Genomic DNA, 25,879 nt, shown 5'->3' with positions numbered 1-25,879 from the left:
TTCTCACCCACACCTATCATTTCACTTCTGAACAGATGGATTTAACCACCAGAGTACTTTTATGTTGACCTTATGTGGATTTTGGAGCTTAAAAATTTTGTTTTCCCTGTATGTTTGCTGATTTATGGTTTGCTGTACCTGTTGTTTTCTTGTTTAGTGTGACGTTCTGTTCTGGTGGTGTGTGCCCATCAGATCGCCGTTGCTTGAGGAGGATTCCTTGGATTCTGCCCGCATGTCGGGAGACTTGTTGTCTGGGCTTTGCTTCGCAACACACAACCTGCTACAGATTGTTCCGGATCTCCACAGCACAACACACTTACCTCTTTTCAATCAGATTCATATTCATACACTTGTGTATACATTCCTAAGGTAGTATTGGGTAATATGGGCTACACAGAATAGCAACTACAGTGACAGACAGCAAGGATTAGATAGATTCTATAGGGGCACATACTACGCTCCTATCTTTTAAGTCATCAGATTGCACCTTCACCAGAATTTTGGCACACTAAGAAGCCAACTACTCTGTCCACAAAAGATTGCAACAGTGGTCGCTTATCAGAAAAAAGAAAAATGTGCGCATTAACCCCACGCCTGACAGCAACAACCGGCGTCAATCCCTCTAACTCAAAAGGTCCATGTACGACTACGAGAGCCCCCACAAAAACTTTGCTCTCTGATTGCTCAAGACCGGTGCTTCTGCACAAATTTTGTTAGTGTTACGATCCCTGGTTGTCTACCCGTGTTTTTCGTGTCATTGTTCGCACCTGTTTGTCATTTGTATAATCATGTCTCTGTGTATTTAAGCCCTGTTTGTTCCTCCATTACCCTGTCGTTCGTTGTTTCTACAGTTTTGATGTCGCTGATGTTGCCCGTGTTCTCATGTTCACTCCCATGCCTGTCTTCCCGTGTTCTTTCCAGCCGTGTTCAACCAGTTCGTGTTCCCTGAATGTTTTCGTGTTTTAGTTTCTGTTGGCCCATCGTGGTAGTTTCATTTGTTCCTGTCTGTTTATTTTCACTCTGTTCAATAAACCGCACGTAGATCCAAACTCCTTGTCTGCCTCATCCTGCAATCATAACAGTTAGGCAAAACTACATAACAGAAAATACTTTGTAAAACAAACCCCAGCCAATAGGCAGAATAAACACAAAGAATGTGTAGATTCATTCAAAGAAATTCCTCGAAGGTGTGTTTCTCCACAAAACAAATTCCAACCGATATAAAGCCGTTCAGATTCCTCGGACAGACAAACAAGTGTTCAGTGAGCCGGATGTTTATTGCAGCAGATGAAGTAATCATTCCAATGTCCCGCAAAAATACTCCACAATACATACTCCAGCCAACATTGAAGCATAAGCACAAATAATTTACAGATTCGTCCACAACTGTCTCGAAGCAGTCCAAAAAGAACTCCAGCCGCTAGGCAGAACCATCACAACATCCTCGGATGGGCAAGAGCCAAATTCACTCGGAGGCCGCATAAAAAAAACATTGTGACTTACTCAGTCCGTCAACTTTATAAAAGACATCCTTTGTGTGGGCATGTAGATATTTTGTGGCCATCCCCACCATCCACTTTCAATCTGGCTGGGAACCCCTGTGCAAAAGCGATCCACTGTCAGTGCAAACGCTTCTTGAAGGGAAGTGTTATTCCACAAAACAAACTCCAGCCTCTAGGCAGAATCAACCTCTCACATGAGAAACAACAAATGGCTTACTCACTCCAATGTATTTATGAAGGACAGTGTTTGCTTGGGACATGTAAATACCCTGAGCCATCCTTCATTTCTATACTCAGTTTGGCCTGAAACATCAGTGCAAATCGATCGCGTTTCCAAATTGTCAAATTCGCAAAGTCCGGGAAAAAGAAAATATTGTTATTCTTCCGAAAAAGCTTTCCTTTGCCTCGCGCAACACAAGATCTGCGTGCCAGGACTCTGTGTGCTCACTCAATTTCCAGCTTATGGCCTGTTATGTCGAGCAGACAAGGGAGGAGCTCATCTAGGAATTTAACAATATCTCTGCTTTCTTCATGCTCAGGAATGCCAACAATCCATATGTTATTTCTTCGGCTCCTATTTTTTTGGATCTTCCAGTTTTTCCAAACATTTTTTCATATCTATTGTGGTCACGAGTGTATTAGCGCATAATTCCCTTTCTGATGACTCCAGATAATCGATCCATTTCTCAACATCTGCCACTTTTGTAACCAACTCAGGGATTTTTGTTTCCATCGCCGCTATCGATCGATATATTACAGCGAGATCCTCCAAGTCAGCAACAACCTTCATCAGCATCACTGACATGTTGAACAGTTGAACACGCTGAATTTCCCCATCCGCACCATCAAAATCGAGTCCCTGGTCTGCAGGCCCATCAGAGGTTTCATCTTGAGCACGTAAGTGTCTTTTTGTATCTCCAGAGCCCAAGGATTTTGACTACCTCAAAGAACAAATATGTAACTGGGTGTATTGAATCTCACTGGATTATAACATGAAAATAATTAAGAAACTAGCAACGTGCGCAGAGCTCGTCGCTCACATGTCTGCTCTTCGAATGGCATCACGTGACCTGAATTCTCTCATTATTTACTAACCCTTATGCCATCTAAAACTCGTATGACTTTATTTCTTCTGTGGAAAGCAAACATAATTATTTTGATGGTGATATGATGCGTTTATTTTCATTCAATGCAAGTCAATGGGGTCCAACTCTTTCAAGTTAAAAGCACATAAAATCAGCATAAAGGTAATCCATACAACTCCAGTGGTTCAATCCATGTCTTCTGAAGCTATGATCGGTTTTGGGTGAGAAACAGATCAAAAGGTTAAAAAAAATTCACTTTAAATCTTGACATCTGTAGTGTCTAGACATGATCATCATGAGAGATGCAAGTTTTAACTTCCTTGTGCCTGACATGTTCACGGAGCATGCTCTGCCCAAGAATGTGTGCTGTACACAGCGATCTGCGCATACATGAAGTGCGTAATTGAAGTGCAATTGAGGTTTTTGTGTATTTTTATGTATTTTTTGTACTATATAAATTTAACTACTGATGATCATTCCAAGTTTTATATTTGAGGGGGCCTAGGTAGCTCAGTGAACATTGACTCTGACTACAACCCCTGGAGTCGAATCCAGGGTGTGCTGAGTGACTCCAGCCAGGTCTCCTAAGCAACCAAATTGTCCCGTTTGCTAGGGAGAGTAGAATCACATGGGGTAACATCCTTATGGTCGCGAGGTGGTTAAGTGGTGAGTTGTGCATGGACCGCGGAGAGAAGCTTGAGTCTCCACATGCTGTGAGTCTCTGCAGAGTCATGCTCAATTAGCCATGTGATAAGATTGACTGTCTCATAAGTGGAGGCAACTGAGCCTTTCCTCCGCCACCTGGATTGAGGTGAGTAACCGCGCCACCACGAGGACCTACTAAGTAGTGGGAATTGGGCATTCCAAAATTGGGGATAAAAGGGGATAAAAAAAAAGTTCTATTTTTATCTAACTTTTTTTAACAACAATTATGATCCATAGTGTCTTTATCTTTAGACATAAATGTAAATGTATACACATTTATCTGAGGTATTAGCCTAAATCTTAACATACAGCTTATAATGCTGATAATCACGTTTTAATAGAAAAATATTTAGTTTTCAACAAAACATTTTGCTGTAATTAATGCATTTGAAAATACAGTGGCCCCAAATGTCTACATACATATGTATACATTTAATTGCATTGATTAGATAACAAAATGTCAAATCAAGTGGCATCTGCAAACAAATGATACTTTTCTCTGAAACTGTTTTTGTCCATATTTGAAATCACTTATATTTGCATTTGTGATTTTGAGTTCCCCTCAAGTTCACACAGGTGCCCACAGAGGAACCACAGGTGCAGTTTATCACATTATGGAAAGATATTTTATTCAATCAGAAAGTGTCCAGATATTTATCTTTTGTTTTATAATTTAAAACCTGACCAAATGTTTTTTTGCCCTTTGCTATTTCTATTAATGTTTCCCATCTTTCTTTTAAATAAACAGCACTTGCTGACAAGGGGCATTGCTAGCATTGTAAGGGAGTTTATGGTGACCACCTCTTCAAGCTTCAAAAACATGCAAAAGTATAATTCAGAGCTCTAATAAATTATTTGACTCACGATTGTTCTGAAAACACACAAAAAGATTTGATGAGAAACAAAACCGAAATCAAATGTATTAAATTATCACCGACCGTTGCTCTTATGTGTTCACAAGCGATCACTTGGTTTCTAATTGTGTCATTGCATTGGGTAATCCTGTCTGCTGTGAAATGGCACCGGTCCAAAGATTTTCACATAACAGTATATTGAAGCCAGCATTTCATGAGCCGGTTAAAACCTACTTGATTTTGGCCAAAAATGCTACACTTACCGAATATTTTCACTGATGTATTGGTCTCTTCATTCGGAGGTCTGTCACACACACTGTCATGGTCCCTGTGGATCTACCTGATTTTTTCCTGTGTGTCTGTGTGTTGTTTCTTGTTTTCCTCTGCCATGTGAGCGGTGTAATTTGCATTGTTCATGAGCTGATTATATCCACCTGTCCCTCGTTTTCTCCTGCCTATTTATTTCCCTTCGTTTCTCGTGTTCATTGCAAGATTGTCGTTTCATGTCAGCGTTTCAGTCTTGCCTGTCAGTCGGTCTTGTTTTGTTTGTTTCTGTCTCCCAGTTTCTCAGGGTAAAGTTTTGTTCCTGTCAATGCCCATCTCTTGATTACCTATCTGTGGATTATTCACTGGACTGCCTTACCTGTTATTACTTACCATCAGGGGTGGAAAGAGTACTGAAATATCATGCTCAAGTAAAAGTGCTGTTACTTCCCAAAATATTTAGTGTGAGTAGTGTAAAAGTACCAGACCTAAAAGCTACTCAAGAGTAAAACAGTAGCTGATTTAAAAGTACTGAGTATTGAGTACTGAGTTTTGACAACTATTGCCCATTATAATAAACACTGTATACTGCAATTTCAAAATGTAGCATACACACCATAATTTATATTCCATTTTATGTCTGTTTTCCATAAATAATAAAAGATATAGGTATTTTGTTGGTATTTTTGACTGCCAACTATTCAAATACATTTTTATCTATGATAAACACTACATGAATCTGATTCCCAAAAAATAAAAGGGTGACATGATTACAGAAATGCACTGATCACCATTTTAAATCAGAATGTATGAAGCAATTACATAAAAATCAAGTTATGTGTGGGGTCCAAAATACCATTAATGCAGAGAAAGCGAGTTATTGTTGTGCATAAAAGATGTTCATAACAATGCACAGAATTCAGAAAAAAGTTAAAAAAGCAGGATCGCTTGGTGTCTCATGTCCCGCACAATGAACTACCCCCTTTAAGTAGCACAACAACACATACATGACGGATATGTCCGTAAACGATCTCTCTCTCCCGCACCACCGCCCGCAATCAGCCTTTATCCCTCTCTTAATTAGCCTAATAAGGTACCGGGTGTGTATAATCACGACCGAGCCCTGCCCTCTGCCCTGCCACATTCCTCCCTCGTTCTCTCAGGCAGTGGAGCCCCCGGCATGAAGTCCACCCCCCTTCCCTGGGGAGGGGCTTGCCTTTTGCCTCGTCTGCTGGCAGGTCATCCCCATCTACCTGGACGAGGGAGGGGAAAAGGGGAGGGAAACAGAAATAATTACATTGGGGGTACTTCCTGCAACAGTGTAGTATCCACCCAAAAAACACTGTAAAATTTAAACGAGAAAGAAAAGGCCAATGCGGAGCGGCAGTGAGAGAGAGAGCGAGAGGAGAGCGAGATGGAAAAAAATAAAAAGGTACTCACCGGTTCTCTGATAGACCGTCGCATGGTCCTCGATCACTCCTCCACCCTCTCAAGCGGACGACAGCCGCTCTTCCCCGGGCGGACCAGAGTCAGACCCACGACCCCCGGTGGAAAGAATGCCCCTCCGCATTCATGGCGACTCCTGGGGACACTCCTCCGCCCCTAGCAGCGGCCCTACAACTCCAGGCAGTCGGGGAGTCACTTCTCTCCTCCCCTCACGGACGGCGGTCTTCTGCGTTTCTGGGGGATGGCAGGCCACTCCTCGCCCCTGGCAGCGGCTCCATCACTCCAGGCAGTCGCGGAATCCAGTCCCCACTCGCCTCGTGGACGGCGGCCGTTCACCGGGTCCGGTCGGTCGAGCTACTCCCTCCCCCGGAGGAAGGCAGCGGCGCTCCCCCGGGTGGACAGCCGTGTCAAGGACTCCACGACGGGCATCCCTCCTCCTTCCCGGATTTCGGCACCAGTGTAACGTAGTTCAATGGAAAGGAGAAAGCGAGAACTGGCTTGGCAATGTAAATAATATTTGAATTATAAACTTAAACAAAAGACAACAACACACACATGACGGACATGTCTGTAAACGATCTCTATCTCCTGCACCACCACCCGCAATCGGCCTTTATCCCTCTTGGATGCGTAATTAGCCTGATAAGGGACCGGGTGTGTAGAATCACGACCCGGTCCTGCCCTCCGCCCTGCCACATAAATGAATACAACTAAAGTCATTCATCAAACATAGTGAGTCCTTTTTTTTCGTTTTCTTGTTATTGTTGTTTGATTAATAGCCTTTTAATGACATACTAGACAGTGGTCTATTGGTTACACTTAAAGTCTGACATTTTGATACAAATAAGCTTCTTTGTCCAACTGTTTACGTTCAATTCATACATAAACGTCTAGGTTTCAATTAATGCTTTACCAAGACCACCATTGGTGGAATTATGATGTGTATTTGATTGTTTAGGCGTGTGCCTGCTATAGCGCTCTTGGAACACACACGCATGTAAAGTGCAGTGCACAAACTTAATAAGCCTGTGTCCTGAAAACAGGGCTGGATTGGTAATCTGGCATACCGGGCATTTTCCTAGTGGGCTGATGCACTTTGGGGCCAATCAGGGGCGGACTGGCCATCGGGAGAACCGGGCAAAATGCAAAACGGGCCAAATGTGCCACGATAAGCTGAAATTGCCAGCGTTATGCAAAAAAGGACAGTGAACATCTGGCTTGAGCAAGCTAAACTCACATGACTCGATCAAGCAATGGACATTTTTCACTGCGAAAAGCCCTCTAAGGTGTTCAATTGCTGTTTGAGGTATAGTCTACATCTATGACAGTTGGGGCCCGATCTACAGCTGATGGTTTGACGGAAGTCACACTCTCTTTGCCAATCACGTGGATGGATAAAAATTAAATCAGGACAGGGAAGTAGCGAACACAGAGGAAGGGAAAATAGCTCAGTAAAAGTACAGATACAGCACTTAAAATGTACTCAAGTATAAAAGTATACCATTATTAAACTACAATTTCTGGGAAAAATTACTTAATTACAGTAATGTTAGTATTTGCAATTCGTTACTTTACACCCCTACTTCTACTTGTCCCACACGATTCTTCCTCATCATCCTCACCTCTGTCGTTTGCAGTCATCCAGCCATCAGCAGCCTGAGCGGGGATTATCATTATTATTTCCATCTCATTGTGCTTTCTATAAAGACTGTTTACTTGTATTCTCAGCATCCTTGGGTCTTTCCTTTACTACTCGTATCACACACTCACCGGTTCAGAATAGAGAAGGGGTAACAGACATTCCCGCCTCCTCTATCTGTCTCTGTTTGACTGAATACTCTGTTTAAAAAAAATAAGGCTAGGCATAGAAATGCATCTATTAACTCATCAGGCATATTTAGTAAATTCTGTTCTCTGGTTTGCGTGAAGCTGCGTTGTGTTCTGTAGTTACAACATTAGATTTCGGTTTGTTTCTCACCAAACCTCATCGTATGGCTTCAGAACAAGTGTGAGTCTCATGGAATAATTTATTAGACTTCTGATTTATACTTTTGCATGCTTTTGATGCTTGAAGATGTGGTCACCATAAAATGCCATTGTATGACATCTCTGAACACAATATTCTTTCATAATTTCTCCCTTTGTGTTAAGAAAAAGAATGAAAGTCATATTGGGTTATAACAACACAAGGGTGAGTAAACAATAACTGAATTTTCATTTTTGGTGAACTATCCCTTTAGGCTCCCCAAGCTCAAAACAGGTTTACTGTTATTCTTACTCTAATTACACCACTGCTTTGATTAAAATTAATCTGAAAGTGTATAGTGGGTATGACTATACATTATGAGAATATGTTTCATCAGGACCCATGAGGTGTGTGATTTTGTAAGTTCACTAAATTTGTTGTTCTGTCCTTGAAATAATTTTTTTTTACTTCTTTCAGTCAATTTAAGAGATTATCATCAAAGTTAGAACACTGTATGTTAATGGAGAAACGTTTAGTTTAGGAGAGGCTACTTACGTGTTCTGACTGGCATTACTTTCATGTACACTGTCATCACATGTGCCATTGTGGAGTTAAATTACCTTTTGCTTACCATAGAGCTGTGTTTTCACGTGTATTGCTGTGTGTGTGTTTACTTGTATGACAGATAATGTGGAAAACATGTAAATTAATGGGCAAATGTATTACAGTGATTATACAGTTGAAGTCAGAAGTGCACTTGGGTTGAAGTCATAAAAACTCTTTTACCACTCCTAAGATGTAATAGTAGCAAACTATAGATTTGGTAAGTCATTTAGGACATCTGCTTTGTGCATGACACAAGTCATTTTTCCAACAATTGTTTACAGACAGATTGTTTCATTTTTAATTGACTACAGTATATCACAATTCCAGTGGATCAGAAGTTTACATACACCAAGTTAACTTTGCCTTTAAGCAGCTTGTAAAATTCCATAAAATGATATCAAACCTTTAGGCTATTGTAACAAACCAGACGAGGAATGAGGATCTACATGCAGTTTTAATGGAAACACAAAAGATGAATAGGGTAACTGAAAACACAGGGAACAAATGAAACATCCACAAGGGGAAAACCAAAATATAAACAAGAGAAACATCCACGGAGGACAGGCGCACACAGTCAAGGACATATATTACATTTAAAAACTGACAACGAATGAACAAACAACAGGGCTTAAATACACAAGCGATAATGATTAAATTAAACACAGGTGAGAACAATGAAACTGGCAGTGATGAGGGCAGGGAATTATGGGAATTGTAGTCCGGGACAGATGGCAAGTGAGAAACACAGGGCAGACAACAGGGAATCATGACAGCTATTAGCCAATTAGCTTCTGATAGGAGGTGTACTTAATTGGAGGTGTACCTTTGGATATATTTTAAGGCCTACCTTCAATCTCAGTGCCTCTTTGCTTGACATCATGGGAAAATCAAAAGAAATCAATCAAGACCTCAGAAAATACATTTTCAAGACTGGTTCATCCTTGAGAACAATTTCCAAATGCCCGAATGTACCACGTTCATCTGTACAAACAATAGTACGCAAGTATAAACACCATGGGACCACGCAGCCATCATACCGCTCTGGAAGGAGACACATTCTGTCTCCTAGAGGTGAACGTAGTTTGTTGTGAAAAGTGCAAATAAATCCCAGAACAACAGCAAAAGACCTTGTGAAGATGCTGGAGGAATCAAGTAGACAAGTATCTATATCCACAGTAAAACGAGTCCTACTGTATTTCGACATAACCTGAAAGGCTGCTCCGCAAGGAAGAATCCACTGCTCCAAAACCACCATAAAAAAAGCCAGACTAGAGTTTGCAAGTGCCCATGGGGACAAAGATCTTATATTTTAAATAAATGTCCTCTGGTCTGATAAAACAAAATGTTAACTGTTTGGCCATAATGACCATCGTTATATTTGGAGGAAAACGGGTGAGGCTTGCAAGCCGAAGAACACCATCCCAACCGTGAAGCATGGGGGTGGCAGCATCATGTTGTAGGGGTGCTTTGCTACAGGAGATGGCATCACGAGGAAAGAAAATTATGTGGATATATTGAAGCAACATCTCAAGACATCAGCCAGGAAGTTAAAGCTACTTTACAAATGGGTCTTCCAAATGGACAATGACCCCAAGTATACCTCCAAAGTTGTGGAAAAATGGCTTTAAGGTCAAGGTATTAGAGTGGCCATCACAAAGCTCTGACCTCAATCCGATTAAAAAATGTGTGGCCAGAACTTAAAAAGCATGTGCGAGCAAAGAGGCCTACAAACCTGACTCAGTTAAACCAGTTCTGTCTGAGGAATGGGCCAAAATTCCAGCAACTTATTGTGAGATGGTTGTGGAAGGTTACCCAAAAAGTTTGACCCAAGTTAAACAATTTAAAGGCAATGCTACCAAATACTAAGAAAGTATATGTAAAGGTCTGACCCACTGGGAATGTGATGAAAGATATAAAACCTGAAATAAATCATTCTCTCTACTGTTATTCTGATATTTCACATTCTTAAAATAAAGTAATGATACTAACTGACCTAAGACTGTAAGAATGTTTTTAACAATTAAACGTCAGAGACTTCAAAAGTATATTTGATGAGTTTCTTATTTCATTGGGTATAGTGAATTAATAATGGTTGTGTAATGCAGCGGTTAAAGGTTACATAAAGTACAGCAGTTGCAATCTGCAAACTAGAAAAGTGACTTTTGGCTGACACCTATAACCTTACTTTAAAACTGACATTACACACATAATTTGCACTTTAAACCTTCTCTACATGCTCGTAATTCATTGCTGTATCGGCACAATTGTCTTGATTTAACCCTTGTGCGTCAATTTAAAAAAGTTACTTTAAAAGGGCCTTCGAGGACAAAAATGTCTGTGTCAAAAAACTGCCATAATAATATTATATATTAATATTATTTTCCTGATCATAAATACCAAATATTCATTTATTTTCAGGATTTTAACCCTTTAAATGCCAGTTTATTTATATATTGTTGACTTTTTATGAAAAAATAAATAAATAAAAAACATATCAAATGAATATTTTGGATTATCACTGTCTGGGATATGTCAATTATTAGAAACAACATGGATTTTGATGCATTGTTACTTTTTGTGCAAATATGGCGCCATCTGGTGGAAAATATAAAACATTTTAATTTCTTAAGCCAGTGCAATATATCATAGAATTCATGATTTTATGCTTTAAGGGCACTTGGATCAAATGTTGCCATTTTGAGCCAATTCAGGCTTTCAATGGGGAAATTTTTGTACTGAAGGTCCTGAGTGTAACTATTTTGTGAGCACAATGTATTATAGATGTATTTTAGGAATTGAGGTTGAAATATCCCAAAGTTCCCCCAAAAAACAAAAATTTTTTCCCATTGGCATTAACATTGCTAAAAAGATCTAAAACATTTTTTAAAAAGACAAAAAATGTCCTGAAGGTTCATAATGACCACAAACTTTGAAGGAGGGTCCTGAGGAAAACAAAGGGGTCAAAGAACCATAAGAGATTAATTATTTTTCTCTGAATCTTTTGTTCCCAAAATCAAGAGACCCTCATGCCAAAATGTTGTCAAAAGAATTTTGTCAAATCCTTTTAGAGCTACAAGCCAACTAATTGTTTGGAGTACTTTTAATTGCGACCTCTGCTGTTTATAAAAAGCAGGCATTGTTCAATGCATTCCTTAAAATAAAAATAAAAAACAGAAAAGCTCTCCCCTCAACATTATAATTCATAATTCAAAATCTATCAAGTGTTTTGCCTGTTGCTTGACAGCAGTCATGAATTTGCCAAGAAGAGACATACAAATGGTAAGTGAAGTCTTTCAAAAATGGGAGAAACCTTACTTTAGTGTTCATCTATACTGTTTTTACATAGTAAATTAAATGTGTCACTATGTCTTCACAACAGAAGGTAATAATTACTGTATATATTGACACACACACACACACACACACACACACACACACACACACACACTCATGTAGTGTTTCCATGTTTTATGGGGACTTTCCATAGACATAATGGTTTTTATACTGTACAAACTTTATATTCTATCCCCTAAACCTAACCCTACCCCTAAACCTAACCCTCACAGAAAACTTTCTGCATTTTTACATTTTCAAAAAACAAAATTTTGTATGATTTATAAGCTGTTTTCCTCATGGGGACCGACAAAACGTCCCCACAAGGTCAAATGGGGACATTTGGTCCCCACAAAGTGATAAATACACGCTCACACACTCACACACACACAGACACACACACACACACACACACACACACCTGCTGAACAAAACAATACAAATTCTAAAGGTTACACAACAATACCAACTCAAACTATTGGTTAATTACCTTTACCAAATGTGTTTGTAGTGTGTTTTAGTCATATTCCTGTAGGATTTAATGGTTTGCATTGGTTTCCATTACAGAGCTGCAGTGGTCCCTAATGGTTTCCAATGATATAAACCAACACATTACCAGTAGAGGCCTGCAAAGGAACCATTATAGTTCCCATAAAAACCATGTAATTCCGTAATGTATTACCATTAAACAATTCGATTTTGTATGACAGATGTTATTATTATTATTTATTTATTTTTCAGCAGAGAATATACACTAGCGATTTAATTACAGAGTACTTGTAATTGCAACCTCTGCTGTTTATAAAAAGCAGGCATTATTCAATACATAGTGGCAATGGTTGTAGGGCAAATAATGTCGACTTATGCAAACACTATTACAGCAAGCTGATTTCTCAAGTAACAAATTAAGATAATGCTTATTCAGAATTTTAAAAAAAAGTCCTGTTGTTTTTACAAAAAAAATCTGGCAGCTGTGGTTGCCAGAATAATTATGTAGAAAATACAGTTAAAATGTAAACCACTTTACAAAAACAACCTGTACATTTTACAGTTTAAAATGATTGCAATTTACACGCTGGCACTTCTGTTAAATTTACCGTCTTCTGAAAAACATGCCTTCTGAAACTGTAAAAATCTGTGGTTTACTTTATAAGGTATTTGCCAATCACCGTAGCAACTACAGAAGGGCACATGATGACATGAAGTTCAACAATAGAGGCTCTTCCAGGAGAAATAACCAATTACTGTAACATATTACTGTTTTTTTCGATTGCTAAACGACAGTGAGCACAACTGGAGCTACATGTGCAAAACTCTAACTACAGTCTGCACTACCAACACCTGAGCTAAACAGTTCACATCACCTGCAAAACTCATTCCAAGCAACACAACTCTTAACACATGGCTCAAAACAGGCTCAGTGCAGCCAAACACTATACACCATGCACACTGAGATAACACACACTGTCACTCAGAACACACTGAGAGTAAAAACACTAGCATCAAACACCAATACAGAAAATACAAACTTTTCATCTTTACAGTTTGAACAATTTCAGTGACTTCATACAAAGTAATATTTTCTTCAAAGAAAAGAGTGACATTCTTTCACATGATTTATTTACATTTTTAGAACATAACAATTCTTTAAGGTAAATGAAAATTAGCAGTTTGCTTCAATAGTCTGTAGTAATTTACGGAATTACAGTAATGAGAAAAAAAAGGTAGAAACTAAAAGTACATAATGTAATTCGAACAAATAATTGAGGGGGGCTAATCCTGCCTCTCTCTAGCATCAGGCCACAGGTTTTCATCAACATCACATCTAATGTTCTCTCTTGCCATGCACTTGGGGAAGAACCTTCTGGAGTGCCTTATCCATCCCTGGCAGTCCTCTGGACTCATGTCCTCACCTCCGGCACACATGGCTTCCAAAAGAGACATTTGGTCATGTGGGTGGTGATCAAACACTTTCCACCTCCAGGCAGAGAAAAACTCCTCTATTGGGTTGAGGAAGGGTGAATATGCAGGCAGGTACAAAACCATAAATCTGCGATGTGCTGCAAACCAATCTGTGACAGCTGCAGAGTGGTGAAAAGCAATGTTATTGCAAACTATGACAAAAACTTGGGGGTTTCTTACTGGCTCCCCCTGTTCTGCTGGCACTAGCTGAGCATAGAGCTGTTCTAGGAAAGCTATAAGCCTTTCTGTGTTGTATGAGCCAATGAGTGGTGTGTTGAGAAGCAAACCATCATTGGCCATTGCAGCACACATGGTGATATTTCCCCCCTTTGGCCTGGAACCTCCACAGTGGCCCTTTGACCTATAACATTCCTTCCTCTACGCCATGTTTTGGCAAGGTTAAATCCAGCTTCATCGATAAATACAAATGAATGTGGTGTTTCCAGTGCTTCCACCTCCATTACTCTCTGAAAAACAGTAAGTGCACAGATTTACTGTAGTAATGCTAGTGTTTTTTTTTACTGTAAATATTTTTTATAGCTGTGTATGTAACCTCAGACATCTTACCTGGACATATTGGTATCTTTGCTATTTTACCTGTTCACTGTTTCTCTCGAACGGTACAGTGTATAACTGTTTCATTGTAACTTGTTGTTTCTGTAGGACTCGAGCAATAGTTGTTGTGCTGACAGAATTACAGTAACAATTTCAAATATATCGTTATCAGCCAGCACTCTATCTTGAATCTCCCGCAGTTTTATTGCATTGTTGACAACAACCATGTCAACAATAGCATTTTCCTGCGCATCTGAAAATATTTTTGCTCTTCCTCCTGTTGGGAGCAGACTTTGGGTCCTGTTGTAAAAATATATTTTACAGTCAAACTTAGTGTAATATATATCTGTGTAAATATTCTATAATTGCAATACAAAATAAATTCCTGTAATGTTTTCATTTACTGTAAGGATGTAACTCTCACCTGTATGTATGATGGAAAATTCGCATTACAGATGCCACTGTGGATCTTTGCAGATTGGGTTGCACCCAATCTGCAAAGTATGTAGCACCCTCAACCCTGCCTCTCTCAATGAGAGACCATGGTTCACGACATGGTCTATAAGTGTAGCCCTTATTTCATCTAAAATAACAGCTCTTTGTCTTCTTTGTCGTCCTCCACGCATCCGCCCTCTCCCTGCCACCCTTCTCCCTCCACGAACCCGTCTTCCTTGTTCCATTTCCAAAATTAGTCTTTCTGAGCTCTACCTATATACATATATAGGTGTGTTCACTAACAAGTCTAAAACAAGACACTTGCTTAGCTTTTCAGCTGAAATTGCAATCAGCAGTGTTTGAAAGGCACAAGGCTGAAATCTATTCTGTTTTGAATGTGTGGTTCACAGTTTTGACAGCAGTGTGTTAGCATTTGAACAAAGTGCTGTAAATCCACAGTGTTGTGCAGGTTGTGGTTAAAGTCATGGGATAAGTGTGTAGAGTTTTGAAAACTGTGTTCAAGCAATGAAAAACGAACTAGAGTTTGGTCCACATGAACTGCTGCTGTGCAGACTGTAGTTAGAGTTTTGTACATGTAGCTCCAGTTGTGCTCAAAAAAACTGTAAGACAGTGCTCAATGACACTCACACAAACACTAAACACCATCATGGTAACACATGTAAGATTTAAATAATGCAGTAAACATGAACTAAATTACATCAAACATAACACAGAACACCCCAGTGTACATAACTGATATTAAAAATATGATGAAACATAACTATTCCCATACAATATAATGAAATGTAATGAGTCACGCAGGGAATTGTGGGAAAACCTGATTACTGTTCTTTTTACCATTAATTTTACAGGAAAATCTTACTTTTTACATTTAAATAATTACATTTTTTACATAATTTTATTGTAAAAACTACTGTATTGTCTTTTAAAATATATTAAAAATTTTACTGTATATTTTACAGTTAATATTTGTTAATCAGTTAACATTTTATTTCTGTAGCATTTTTACAGTATTTTACTGTTAAAATTACTGACATTTTTTACAGTATACTTCAAAAGCGTGTGCACCAGTTCCTGTTAATTTCACAATATATTTGGCATTTCACAAATGAATCTCAATTGTGACTGCATCAGACAATGTGAGCCACTTTGAACATTTTTCAGAACAAATCTTTTCTCCCACTTAAGAAAAGCAGTGTGTTTAATAGGGGCCTTTAGCCCTTGCAACAGGTGGGCTTTTTACCCCAAATACTATTGTTTCACTTACTGAACTATGTGTAAAACTTTTGATGTGTTTTGAGAGAAAAGAAAATCAAAAATGCATTTTACCCTGTGGTTCCGGTAGCCCCGCTTTACCCTAATATAAAGCGTTGACAATTTTCTTTTATTTGTTAATTTTTTATCATTTTTGTTGAATTCAAATGTGCCTTATTCTTGCAATTTAATATTTGCTACATTAGGTTGTACTTCTGCTGCTGGTCATATTGTAGTCAACACAAACTGATGGCAGAGATTTCTGAGCTTCTTGTCCATTTTTTGTGTCCACAGTTAGGCCTACCATTCACAGTGCTACAAAGTGATACAGGCATGTTTTCTGTGGTCACATCCATACAAAATTCACTGAATCCTCTGAAGAAGAAAAAAAAGAGAAGAATATCCTTCCCTCTACTGCATAGTTCATTACTCAAAATATATCAGTGACATGTCTTATTCAAATATGTTGGACTTGTTTTGGAAGAGTTTCAAAACTCTTTTCTGGTCTGGGTCGTTCATTTAAAAATTACTATATACATAGTAAGAGTAAATGTTTCATTTCACATATGGTTTCAAAACATACTTGTGTGGAATAAAATGAGAACATTTGCTATAATCACCAATATAAAGCACATTTTAAGTGTAGGCTCCTGTATGTCTACTGGGTTTCAGTTGGGTCAGACTCAGAGGAGCTATTGGAGGATTTGTGGAGCAACTCGTCAAAAATTTGAAAAGAAGGCTAATGGAATTGTTATTATATATGTTTTTAAACAACCCCAATATGATCAAACAAGAATCGTTAAATGAGAGTCTTTACACAGCCGAATTGAAACTGCCCTGAGCAGGCTATGAGTCTGCCCCAAATTCTGTGTAAAGACGCAATGGTGCATAAACCAAAATAATCTTTTCCAGCTCTGACCCACCTCAGTCCCTTTCTTTCTATTGTTTTGGTTCTGTGTAAATAAAAAGCATCATCAGAGTTAGTGTAAATGCACCTTTTCATGGTATTTAGCCTATACCACTTCAGATGCAGCTTACTGTGTGAAGACAGCATGAGAATACATTTCGATTTGGGAACCTTTCTTCACTTATTTATATTGTGTGCTGATGAAATGAATGTATTGATTTAAGAGGTTAACATGTAATTTCAAAATGCTGTTCTTTTAAAAATATATAAAAGGGGTTAAAAATACCTTGAAAAAATATTTGTTATTTATGTTTTAATATGTATTATTTATATACAGTGCCTTGCGAAAGTATTCGGCCCCCTTGAACTTTTCGACCTTTTGCCACATTTCAGGCTTCAAACTTAACGATATAAAACTGTAATTTTTTATGAAGAATCAACAACAAGTGGGACACAAACATGAAGTGGAACGAAATGTATTGGATATTTCAAACTTTTTTAACAAATAAAAAACTGAAAAATTGGGCGTGCAAAATTATTCAGCCCCTTTACTTTCAGTGCAGCAAACTCTCTCCAGAAGTTCAGTGAGGATCTCTGAATGATCCAATGTTGACCTAAATGACTAATGATGATAAATAGAATCCACCTGTGTGTAATCGAGTCTCCGTATAAATGCACCTGCTCTGTGATAGTCTCAGAGGTCCGTTTAAAGCACAGAGAGCATCATGAAGAACAAGGAACACACCAGGCAGGTCCGAGATACTGTTGTGGAGAAGTTTAAAGCCGGATTTGGATACAGAAAGATTTCCCAAGCTTTAAACATCCCAAGGAGCACTGTGCAAGTGATAATATTGAAATGGAAGGAGGATCAGACCACTGCAAATCTACCAAGACCCGGCCGTCCCTCTAAACTTTCAGCTCATACAGGGAGAAGACTGATCAGAGATGCAGCCAAGAGGCCCATGATCACTCTGGATGAACTGCAGAGATCTACAGCTGAGGTGGGAGACTCTGTCCATAGGACAACAATCAGTCGTATACTGCACAAATCTGGCCTTTATGCAAGAGTGGCAAGAAGAAAGCCATTTCTTAAAGATATCCATAAAAAGTATCGTTTAAAGTTTGCCACAAGCCACCTGGGAGACACACCAAACATGTGGAAGAAGGTGCTCTGGTCAGATGAAACCAAAATCGAACTTTTTGGCAATAATGCAAAACGTTATGTTTGGCGTAAAAGCAACACAGCTCATCACCCTGAACACACCATCCTCACTGTCAAACATGGTGGTGGCAGCATCATGATTTGGGCCTGCTTTTCTTCAGCAGGGACAGGGAAGATGGTTAAAATTGATGGGAAGATGGATGGAGCCAAATACAGGACCATTCTAGAAGAAAACCTGATGGAGTCTGCAAAAGACCTGAGACTGGGAGGAGATTTGTCTTCCAACAAGACAATGATCCAAAACATAAAGCAAATCTACAATGGAATGATTCACAAATAAACATATCCAGGTGTTAGAATGGCCAAGTCAAAGTCCAGACCTGAATCCAATCGAGAATCTGTGGAAAGAACTGAAAACTGCTGTTCACAAACGCTCTCCATCCAACCTCACTGAGCTCGAGCTGTTTTGCAAGGAGGAATGGGCAAAAATTTCAGTCTCTCGATGTGCAAAACTGATAGAGACATACCCCAAGCGACTTACAGCTGTAATCGCAGCAAAAGGTGGCGCTACAAAGTATTAACTTAAGGGGGCTGAATAATTTTGCACACCCAATTTTTCAGTTTTTTATTTGTTAAAAAAGTTTGAAATATCCAATAAATTTCGTTCCACTTCATGATTGTGTCCCACTTGTTGTTGATTCTTCACAAAAAATTACAGTTTTATATCTTTATGTTTGAAGCCTGAAATGTGGCAAAAGGTCGAAAAGTTCAAGAGGGCCGAATACTTTCGCAAGGCACTGTATATTAGGCTATATATTATTATTATTATTATTATTACAGGACCACATCTGGCCTTAGGTTTGTCTGGACGACCTGGGGGAACTGCAGCCTTCCTCCCAGGTCTACCTTCATATCCCATGATTGGGCCTTTTGTAGTAGGTTGTTTGTTGTTTTTACTGTGGTTAATGGCTTTTCTCCCTCTCTCACAAACTTGACCAATGGTGTTGGTTTCCTGTGTGTTTGTTGTTTCTTGCATTTCTCCTGCTCCAGGGTGTTAGCAAGTATCATGAGCACCTTATCATGGCACCATCTGTATCTTCCCTGGGTAAGTGCTTTTTTACACCCTGACAAGATGCGTGCCAAGGTGCTCCTCTCCCCACAAAGCTTGCACAGTGGGTTCTCTCTCATACCCCACTTGTGCAAGTTTGTTGGAGTTGGGAGCGTGTCATACACCGATCGCAGCAGGAAGGATATGCGGAAAGGCTCCAGTTTCCATAGATCCGCCCATGTTATTTTCCTCTTGGGAAGGTCCCATTTGGTCCAGGCTTCATGGGATGCTAGCTCCACTTTCCTTGATCTTCGTCCTTCCTCCTCCAGGTACCGTACTTCCTCTTGGATCATAGCTCTTCTCTCCTTGGTATCTGTCTTCCCCCATTGTTGGAAATTGGAAGTTTTGAGGCCCTGTCTCCCTGTGCATGGCATTCCAATAATGTCACGTAGCTTCAGCATACTTTCAGCTTGTGTGACAGAGGTGTCGGCTACCCACTTGCGTCCTGATCTTGTAGTAACGCCTGCAGGTCTGACTTGTTCATCCTGGGAGTCTCTGTCATTAACATTCTACACTTTTCCACCTTGAATTCCTCCACCACGGATGACAGAGGAAGTTGGAGCTGTCCTGATCTTATGTATAGGCCTACTGAAGTGAAGCTTGGAAGGATTCCCAGCCACCTTCGGAGGAACTTGTGTATGACTACAGATGTGTATGTCTCTCTTTCATCTGCTGAACTGATGAATTTTTAGAAGAATTTATCAGCTCTTTTGGTCCATATAATGCAAGTGAATGGGTGCCAAAATTTCAGCATAAAAGTATTCCATATAACTCCAGTATTTAAATCAATGTCTTCAGAAGTGATATGATAGGTGTGGGTGAGAAACAGATCAATATTCAACTCCTTCTTTACTATAAATTCTCTTCTCCACTCTGTCAATCTCCACTTTGACTTTGACTTTCTCATTCTTCTTCTTGTGATTTTGGTGATTCACAATATTCATCCATATCGCCCCCTATTGGTAGAGAGAAGGATTTCTTGCAAAAAATGACTCAATTGATCTGTTTCTCACCCACACCTATCATATCACTTCTGAAGTTATTTAAACGGTTACATTTATGAGACCTTTATATGCTTTTTGGAGCATCAACATTTTGGCACCCATTCAATTGCATTATTTGGACCAAAAGAGCTGATCAATTCTTCTAAAAATCATAATTTGTGTTCTGGCGAAGAAATAAAGTCATACACATCTGGGATGGCATGAGGGTGATTAAATGATGAGATCATTTTCTTTTTTTGGCTGACCTATCCCTTTAACTCCGGCAGATGTCACTCTCTCACCAATATCCGCCCATCCTGCAGCGAGAGCTCCGTGGTTTACGCTCGGGCGGATGTAGAAGGAGCGAACGCTATAGGAGGGGCAAATCCAGGCGAATTGAATCGGTCACTGTCCAAGATAAGGGGCTTGACCGAAGGCTTGAGATTCTCGCGAGGTGAGCCGACAAGTAATGCAGATGCCTTCAATAAGGCGATTGCACTATTTTTACGCTTCGATGTCTTTCCATGCGTGATTTTATCAGTCATTATGATGATCCAGTTATTCTAGAGAGGGAGATGAGACATTATACCCAGATCACAGGGGGAGGGAAACATTACAACCAAAGTGTCCGAGGCTGCACCTGATATCAAACAAACAGGGAAGAAGAGGACCTGGCTCTATCATTCCGCTTCACGCTGCTGTTAATGTTTTATGTCTCTTACTATCTGGATTTTGCTTCGTGCACACATTATCCCGGACATCAAACCGCAAAATGAGTGAGGCAATATCAGATGTCCCGAAAGAACTGCTTGGTAAGGATTTCTCCTCAATTGCACTGTATATTATCGCGTGACAAAAACAAACGACCCGCGATAAATCAGAATGATCGACTCGTGCATTCCAAGTGTTGTAGCAGTGAGTTATTATGATTTAAATTCAGCGATGGAGTGTTTACAGTCTTGCTTTGTGATTGTAATACCGTTTCGCTTTACATAAGAATAAACAGCGATTATTCAAAATGACCAAACTGTATAATCCTATATGTCAGTTGGATTTACTGTTTAATTTGCGTTAGTGTTTGTTTAAGGGGTTGTTATTGTGATTGTAATTGACATGCCTTTATGGTGCTTTATGCTATTAGGGCAGTTACAGTCTTTTTGTGCGCTATTGTTGAATGTTATTCAAAAAAAATTGTGTACTGTAATGTGTACACTGCTGCAGCATAATAATTAATAGATATAAATAACTACAGTCTCTTAAACAGCAGTTCCTACCCAGAGAAACCAGAGCGAGACAGAGAACTAACAGCCATGCGTTCAATCACGGTTGTCTACAAACCCGCTATTGTATGGGGAATTTGTCTGTTATTGTGGGAAAGATATGAAACCATCACTGCAAATGAAGATATCTCTATCCCTAAATCAGTTTATTAAAAGCCCAGTATTGATCACCCAGTGTGCAGTGTTTTACCCTGACTGTAAAGTTTACTTAGCCTACAGTATGTATACAGCAATGAGTATAACATGAATCTGAGTTCCAGTGTGCACTGGTGTTGGATGACAAGTCATATTGCCTAAACAGCGTTGGAATGCGTTTTCTCATAACTTGGAGTTGGCAGTTTATGTCACAGTTCATTATCAATCAAAAGACATATGCAGGCAAGCACTGAAAACAAAATGTTTTTCATTTCAGAGCAGAAATAGTATTTTTGGCTTCCGTTTAAGATGATCCGCAGCCTTCTTTCCAAATGGTAACTGTTAGAATGAAATAAAAGAATGATTCATATTGTTCTTTTTCTAAATGACAGTACTCTGTGCTAAGGGTGAGTGAATAGCCAGTTGCAGTTTTGCCAGATCTCACAAGTGAAACAAGCGACCTGGTCAGAAAAAATAAATAAATATATAAATAATAAATGCATTCGTAATATTAGATACTGTATTTACCCAAACTATTTCAAATATACACTGGCAGCTAAAAGTTTGGAATAATGTACATATTTTGCTCTTATGGAAAATAATGGGTAGTTTTATTCACCAAAGTGGCATTCAACTGATCATGATGTATAGTCGGGACATTAATAACGTGAAAAATGACTATTACAATTTGAAAAAAAAATTCAGAACTACTTCAAAGAATTCTCCTCAAAAAATCCTCCACATGCAGCAATGACAGCTTTGCAGATTCTTGACATTCTAGCTGTCAGTTTGTCCAGATACTCAGGTGACATTTCACCCCACACATCCTGTAGCACTTGACATAGATGTGTCTGTCTTATCGGGCACTTCTCACACACCTTACAGTCTAGCTGATCCCACAAAAGCTCAATGGGGTTAAGATCCATAACACTCTTTTCCACTTATCTGTTGTGCAATGTCTGTGTTTCTTTGCCCACTCTAACCTCTTCTTTTAGTTTTTTGCTTCAAAAGTGGCTTTTTCTTTGCAATTCTTCCCATAAGGCTGCACCCCCGAGTCTTCTCTTTACTGTTGTACATGAAACTGGTGTTGAGTGGGTAGAATTCAATGAAGCTGTCAGCTGAGGACGTGTGAGGTGTCTATTCCTCAAACTAGAGACTCTGATGTACTTATCCTCTTGTTTAGTTGTACATATGGGCCCTCTATAGCCTTTATTCCTCAAAACAATTATTGACTGACGATTTTCTATAGAAAGCGGAAATGGGGTCTGTCTAGATTAGATCAAAAATGATCTTTTTTCAAACAGTGATGGTGCTGTTTTTTACATCAGTAATGTCCTGACTATACTTTGTGATCAGTTGAATGCCACTTTGGCGAATTAAAGTGCTAATTTCCTTCCGAAATAGCAAAATCTGTACATTATTCCAAACTTTTGGCTGCTAGTGTACATCTGGTCATAAATTAATCAATTAATAGCCTAAATCTCTTCACAGTAAATTTACTGTAATAAACTTTTTGAAGAAAGCTGACAGCCGTGTGTATATGGGTGTAAAATGTACAACGCTTATACGGTGCATGTAAACTGCAACGCAGCTTTCTCGCAATTCCGGTGTCCATATTAATGTATTCATTTATTTCCCTGAACTGGCGTTAAAGCCTATGGTATTATTTTCCACCATAAACAAACATGGAAGTGCATCCTATGTGTAAATCCCTGCAAATACTTTTCACCTGTAGGCATCAGTGTGGGATCAGTAGGCAACATGGCCTTGTTTCTGGGTGTATGAATATGTTTCAGTGTGTTTCATGCTGCTGAGTGAACAAACAGTCCGGGGAGACGTTGCACAGCATGTACAGGCTGTTCCTCTGTCCATGCCCCACAGGCTGGCCATGACATGGTCTCAACACCGATGCTCTTAGCCTTGAAAGGAAGAGGGAGACCAATGTGGTGGATTAAAACCAGAAAGGGGACTTCATTAGCTATGCAAACTCTTGTGTAACAGGGTCTGTTGCGGGGATGCTCATCCCTCAGGCGCGCAAAGCTGCAGCTAGATTATAACGTGAGGATTTAAGGATTTTAAACAATTTTAAATGGGAAAACTAGACAAAACTCTTGATAACGGTAGTATTTTTGGAAACAGCAAATTTGTTTTTACTGAATTGACTTAATAAAAAGTATTTTTAGGGGGACCTGGGTTGCTCAGCGAGTAAAGATGCTGACTACCACACCTGGAGTCGTGAGTTCGAATCTAGGGCGAGCTGAGTGACTCCAGCCAGGTCTCCTAAGCAACCAAATTGTCCTGGTTGCTAGGGAAGGTAGAGTGACATGGGGTAACCTCCTCATGGTCGCTATAATGTGGTTCTTGCTCTCTGTGGGTGTGTGGTGAGTTGTGCGTGGATGCCGCGGAGAACAGCTTGAAGCTTCCACACGTGCTACATCTCCACGGTAACGGGCTCAACAAGCCACGTGATAAGATGCGCGGATTGATGTCTCAGACACGGAGGCAACTGAGATTCATCCTCCGCCACCCGGATTGAGGCGAGTCACTACACAATCACGAGGACTTGGAGCGCATTGGGAATTGGACATTCCAAATTGTGGAGAAAAAAATAAAATAAATAAAAAGTATTTTTTTTTTCCCTTTAATTCAATGAATGTAATTTAGAGTTATTTTAAAAATATGATTTTGTCGTCATTGTTAGTAAGCACCTTTAATACCACCTTTTAAGTCAGGCTGAATAATTGGTTAAGAGTTAACAATTATTCGTTGCAGTAATCGCCAAATAGTAGAAGAATCATTCTAATCATCGTTAGACTAATCCATTATCAAAGTAATCATTAGTTGTAGCCCTAGTGTAACAATAGGGTAATTAGCAGCAGACTGTCTTCTGAAATGAGCAAGAGAGAGTGGCCTCATTGTTTTTCTGGCCTATCGTTGTACGTGCTGAGTTTTCCCAGAAAAAAAAGAGGCATTGTTCTTTTATAGAACAGAACATGCAGCAATAGTTGTTAACTGAATTCTGTGTTTGTGTGTGTGTGTGTGTGTCTTGAGTATGTGGCTTGGAATTTGTGTTCCTAATTCATACGTTCATGTGTGCTTGTGAGCGGCTCGCTGTGGTGCTCATCATTAAGAACTACTTTATATTTATCATCATGTTTTGTTGTATCTTCTATTATAGGAATAGTTCACCCAACCCAAAAATGAAAATGCTGTCATAATTTACTTGCCATCATATAATTCCAATCCCATATGTTGTTATTCTTTTCCATGGAACACATAAGGTGAATTTTGAAGAACCTTTACACAATTTGAGCTCCAAAGAGGACAAAATAAAAAAAAAATTAGATAAAGCATAATTGAAAAGAAGTCCATATGACTTGTACACAATACTGTATATACCAGGTCTTCTGTAGTCATATGAAGCTTTTTGTGACAATAAGACTGAAGATTTTCACTGAATATCTTCAGCATATCCACTCTGTTGCAGCTCTCAAATCAAATATGTTGGCGGAGAAGATTTTCAGTGAATAAAGGCTAACATTTTTGTCTTGATTCTTGCACAAAGCTATTAAAGACTTAAATGCAGTGCAGAAGTCTTATGGACTACTTGAATGGTGCTCTAATGGATGCAATTTTGAGGATATATAAAATGTTTGATCTTATAATTTGGCAGACATTATTGCCCATTATTATGTGGCTCTCTGGAATATTCTATTCAGTCATCCAGGTATTGTGAATCATCTTTTCTATTTCTTGTATGACTGATATTTACAAGCTTATGAAATAATTTCAACTCAAATATTTAATGTCCATTTATTTATTTATTTGGCCATTAGTGATATAATAAGTGGGATAATAAGTAGTCAGGTGGTAATTTTCACAATATACACAACTTCCAGAACACTGACGCAAACCGGAGGGAGAAATCAGCTGGTTCTGGAGACTCCATGCATTCTTTCTTCTGACATAAACACTTAATTTTAACTCAAATTAATATTTCATGTCCATTTAATTATTTATTTAGTAAGTACCCATATAATAAGTGAGAATAAACGGTCATTATAGCAAAATAAATCCCTTCAGGGTGATACAGGACCCCAGTGCTATGTGTTGAGGTCCTGATCACCCTGTCGTGGTTTATTTTGCAATAATGACTGTCTGACTTTTGATTATCCCTTACATATGTGTTTTAATTTACTGACCGACTTATACATTAAGAGACTGTTCACTAAGTAAGTGATGCCCTTTTTGAAGAGTGACTTCATGCCAAAGTGTTGCCACTATTACAATTGCACCTTGACAGCAGACATGACCCT

General features: G+C 39.1%; 1 protein-coding gene across 4 annotated transcripts in view; it reads left to right on the top strand.

Annotated features, from left to right (window-relative positions):
- Nucleotides 1-20,571: 20,571 nt before the first annotated feature.
- The window catches only part of LOC127657903 (F-actin-uncapping protein LRRC16A-like), a 150,917-nt gene continuing 145,609 nt past the window's right edge, over nucleotides 20,572-25,879 (top strand). For all 4 annotated transcript variants that reach the window (XM_052146877.1, XM_052146879.1, XM_052146878.1 and 1 more), the window contains exon 1: nucleotides 20,572-20,960. In XM_052146877.1, the coding sequence (XP_052002837.1) occupies nucleotides 20,921-20,960 (40 nt within the window). In that variant the 5' untranslated portion in view covers nucleotides 20,572-20,920. The remainder of the gene's footprint in view (nucleotides 20,961-25,879) is intronic.

This window comes from Xyrauchen texanus, chromosome 17 (genome assembly GCF_025860055.1).
Source record: "Xyrauchen texanus isolate HMW12.3.18 chromosome 17, RBS_HiC_50CHRs, whole genome shotgun sequence".
In the NCBI taxonomy this organism is placed as follows: domain Eukaryota; kingdom Metazoa; phylum Chordata; class Actinopteri; order Cypriniformes; family Catostomidae; genus Xyrauchen; species Xyrauchen texanus.
This window is presented reverse-complemented; position numbering and strand designations above follow the sequence as displayed.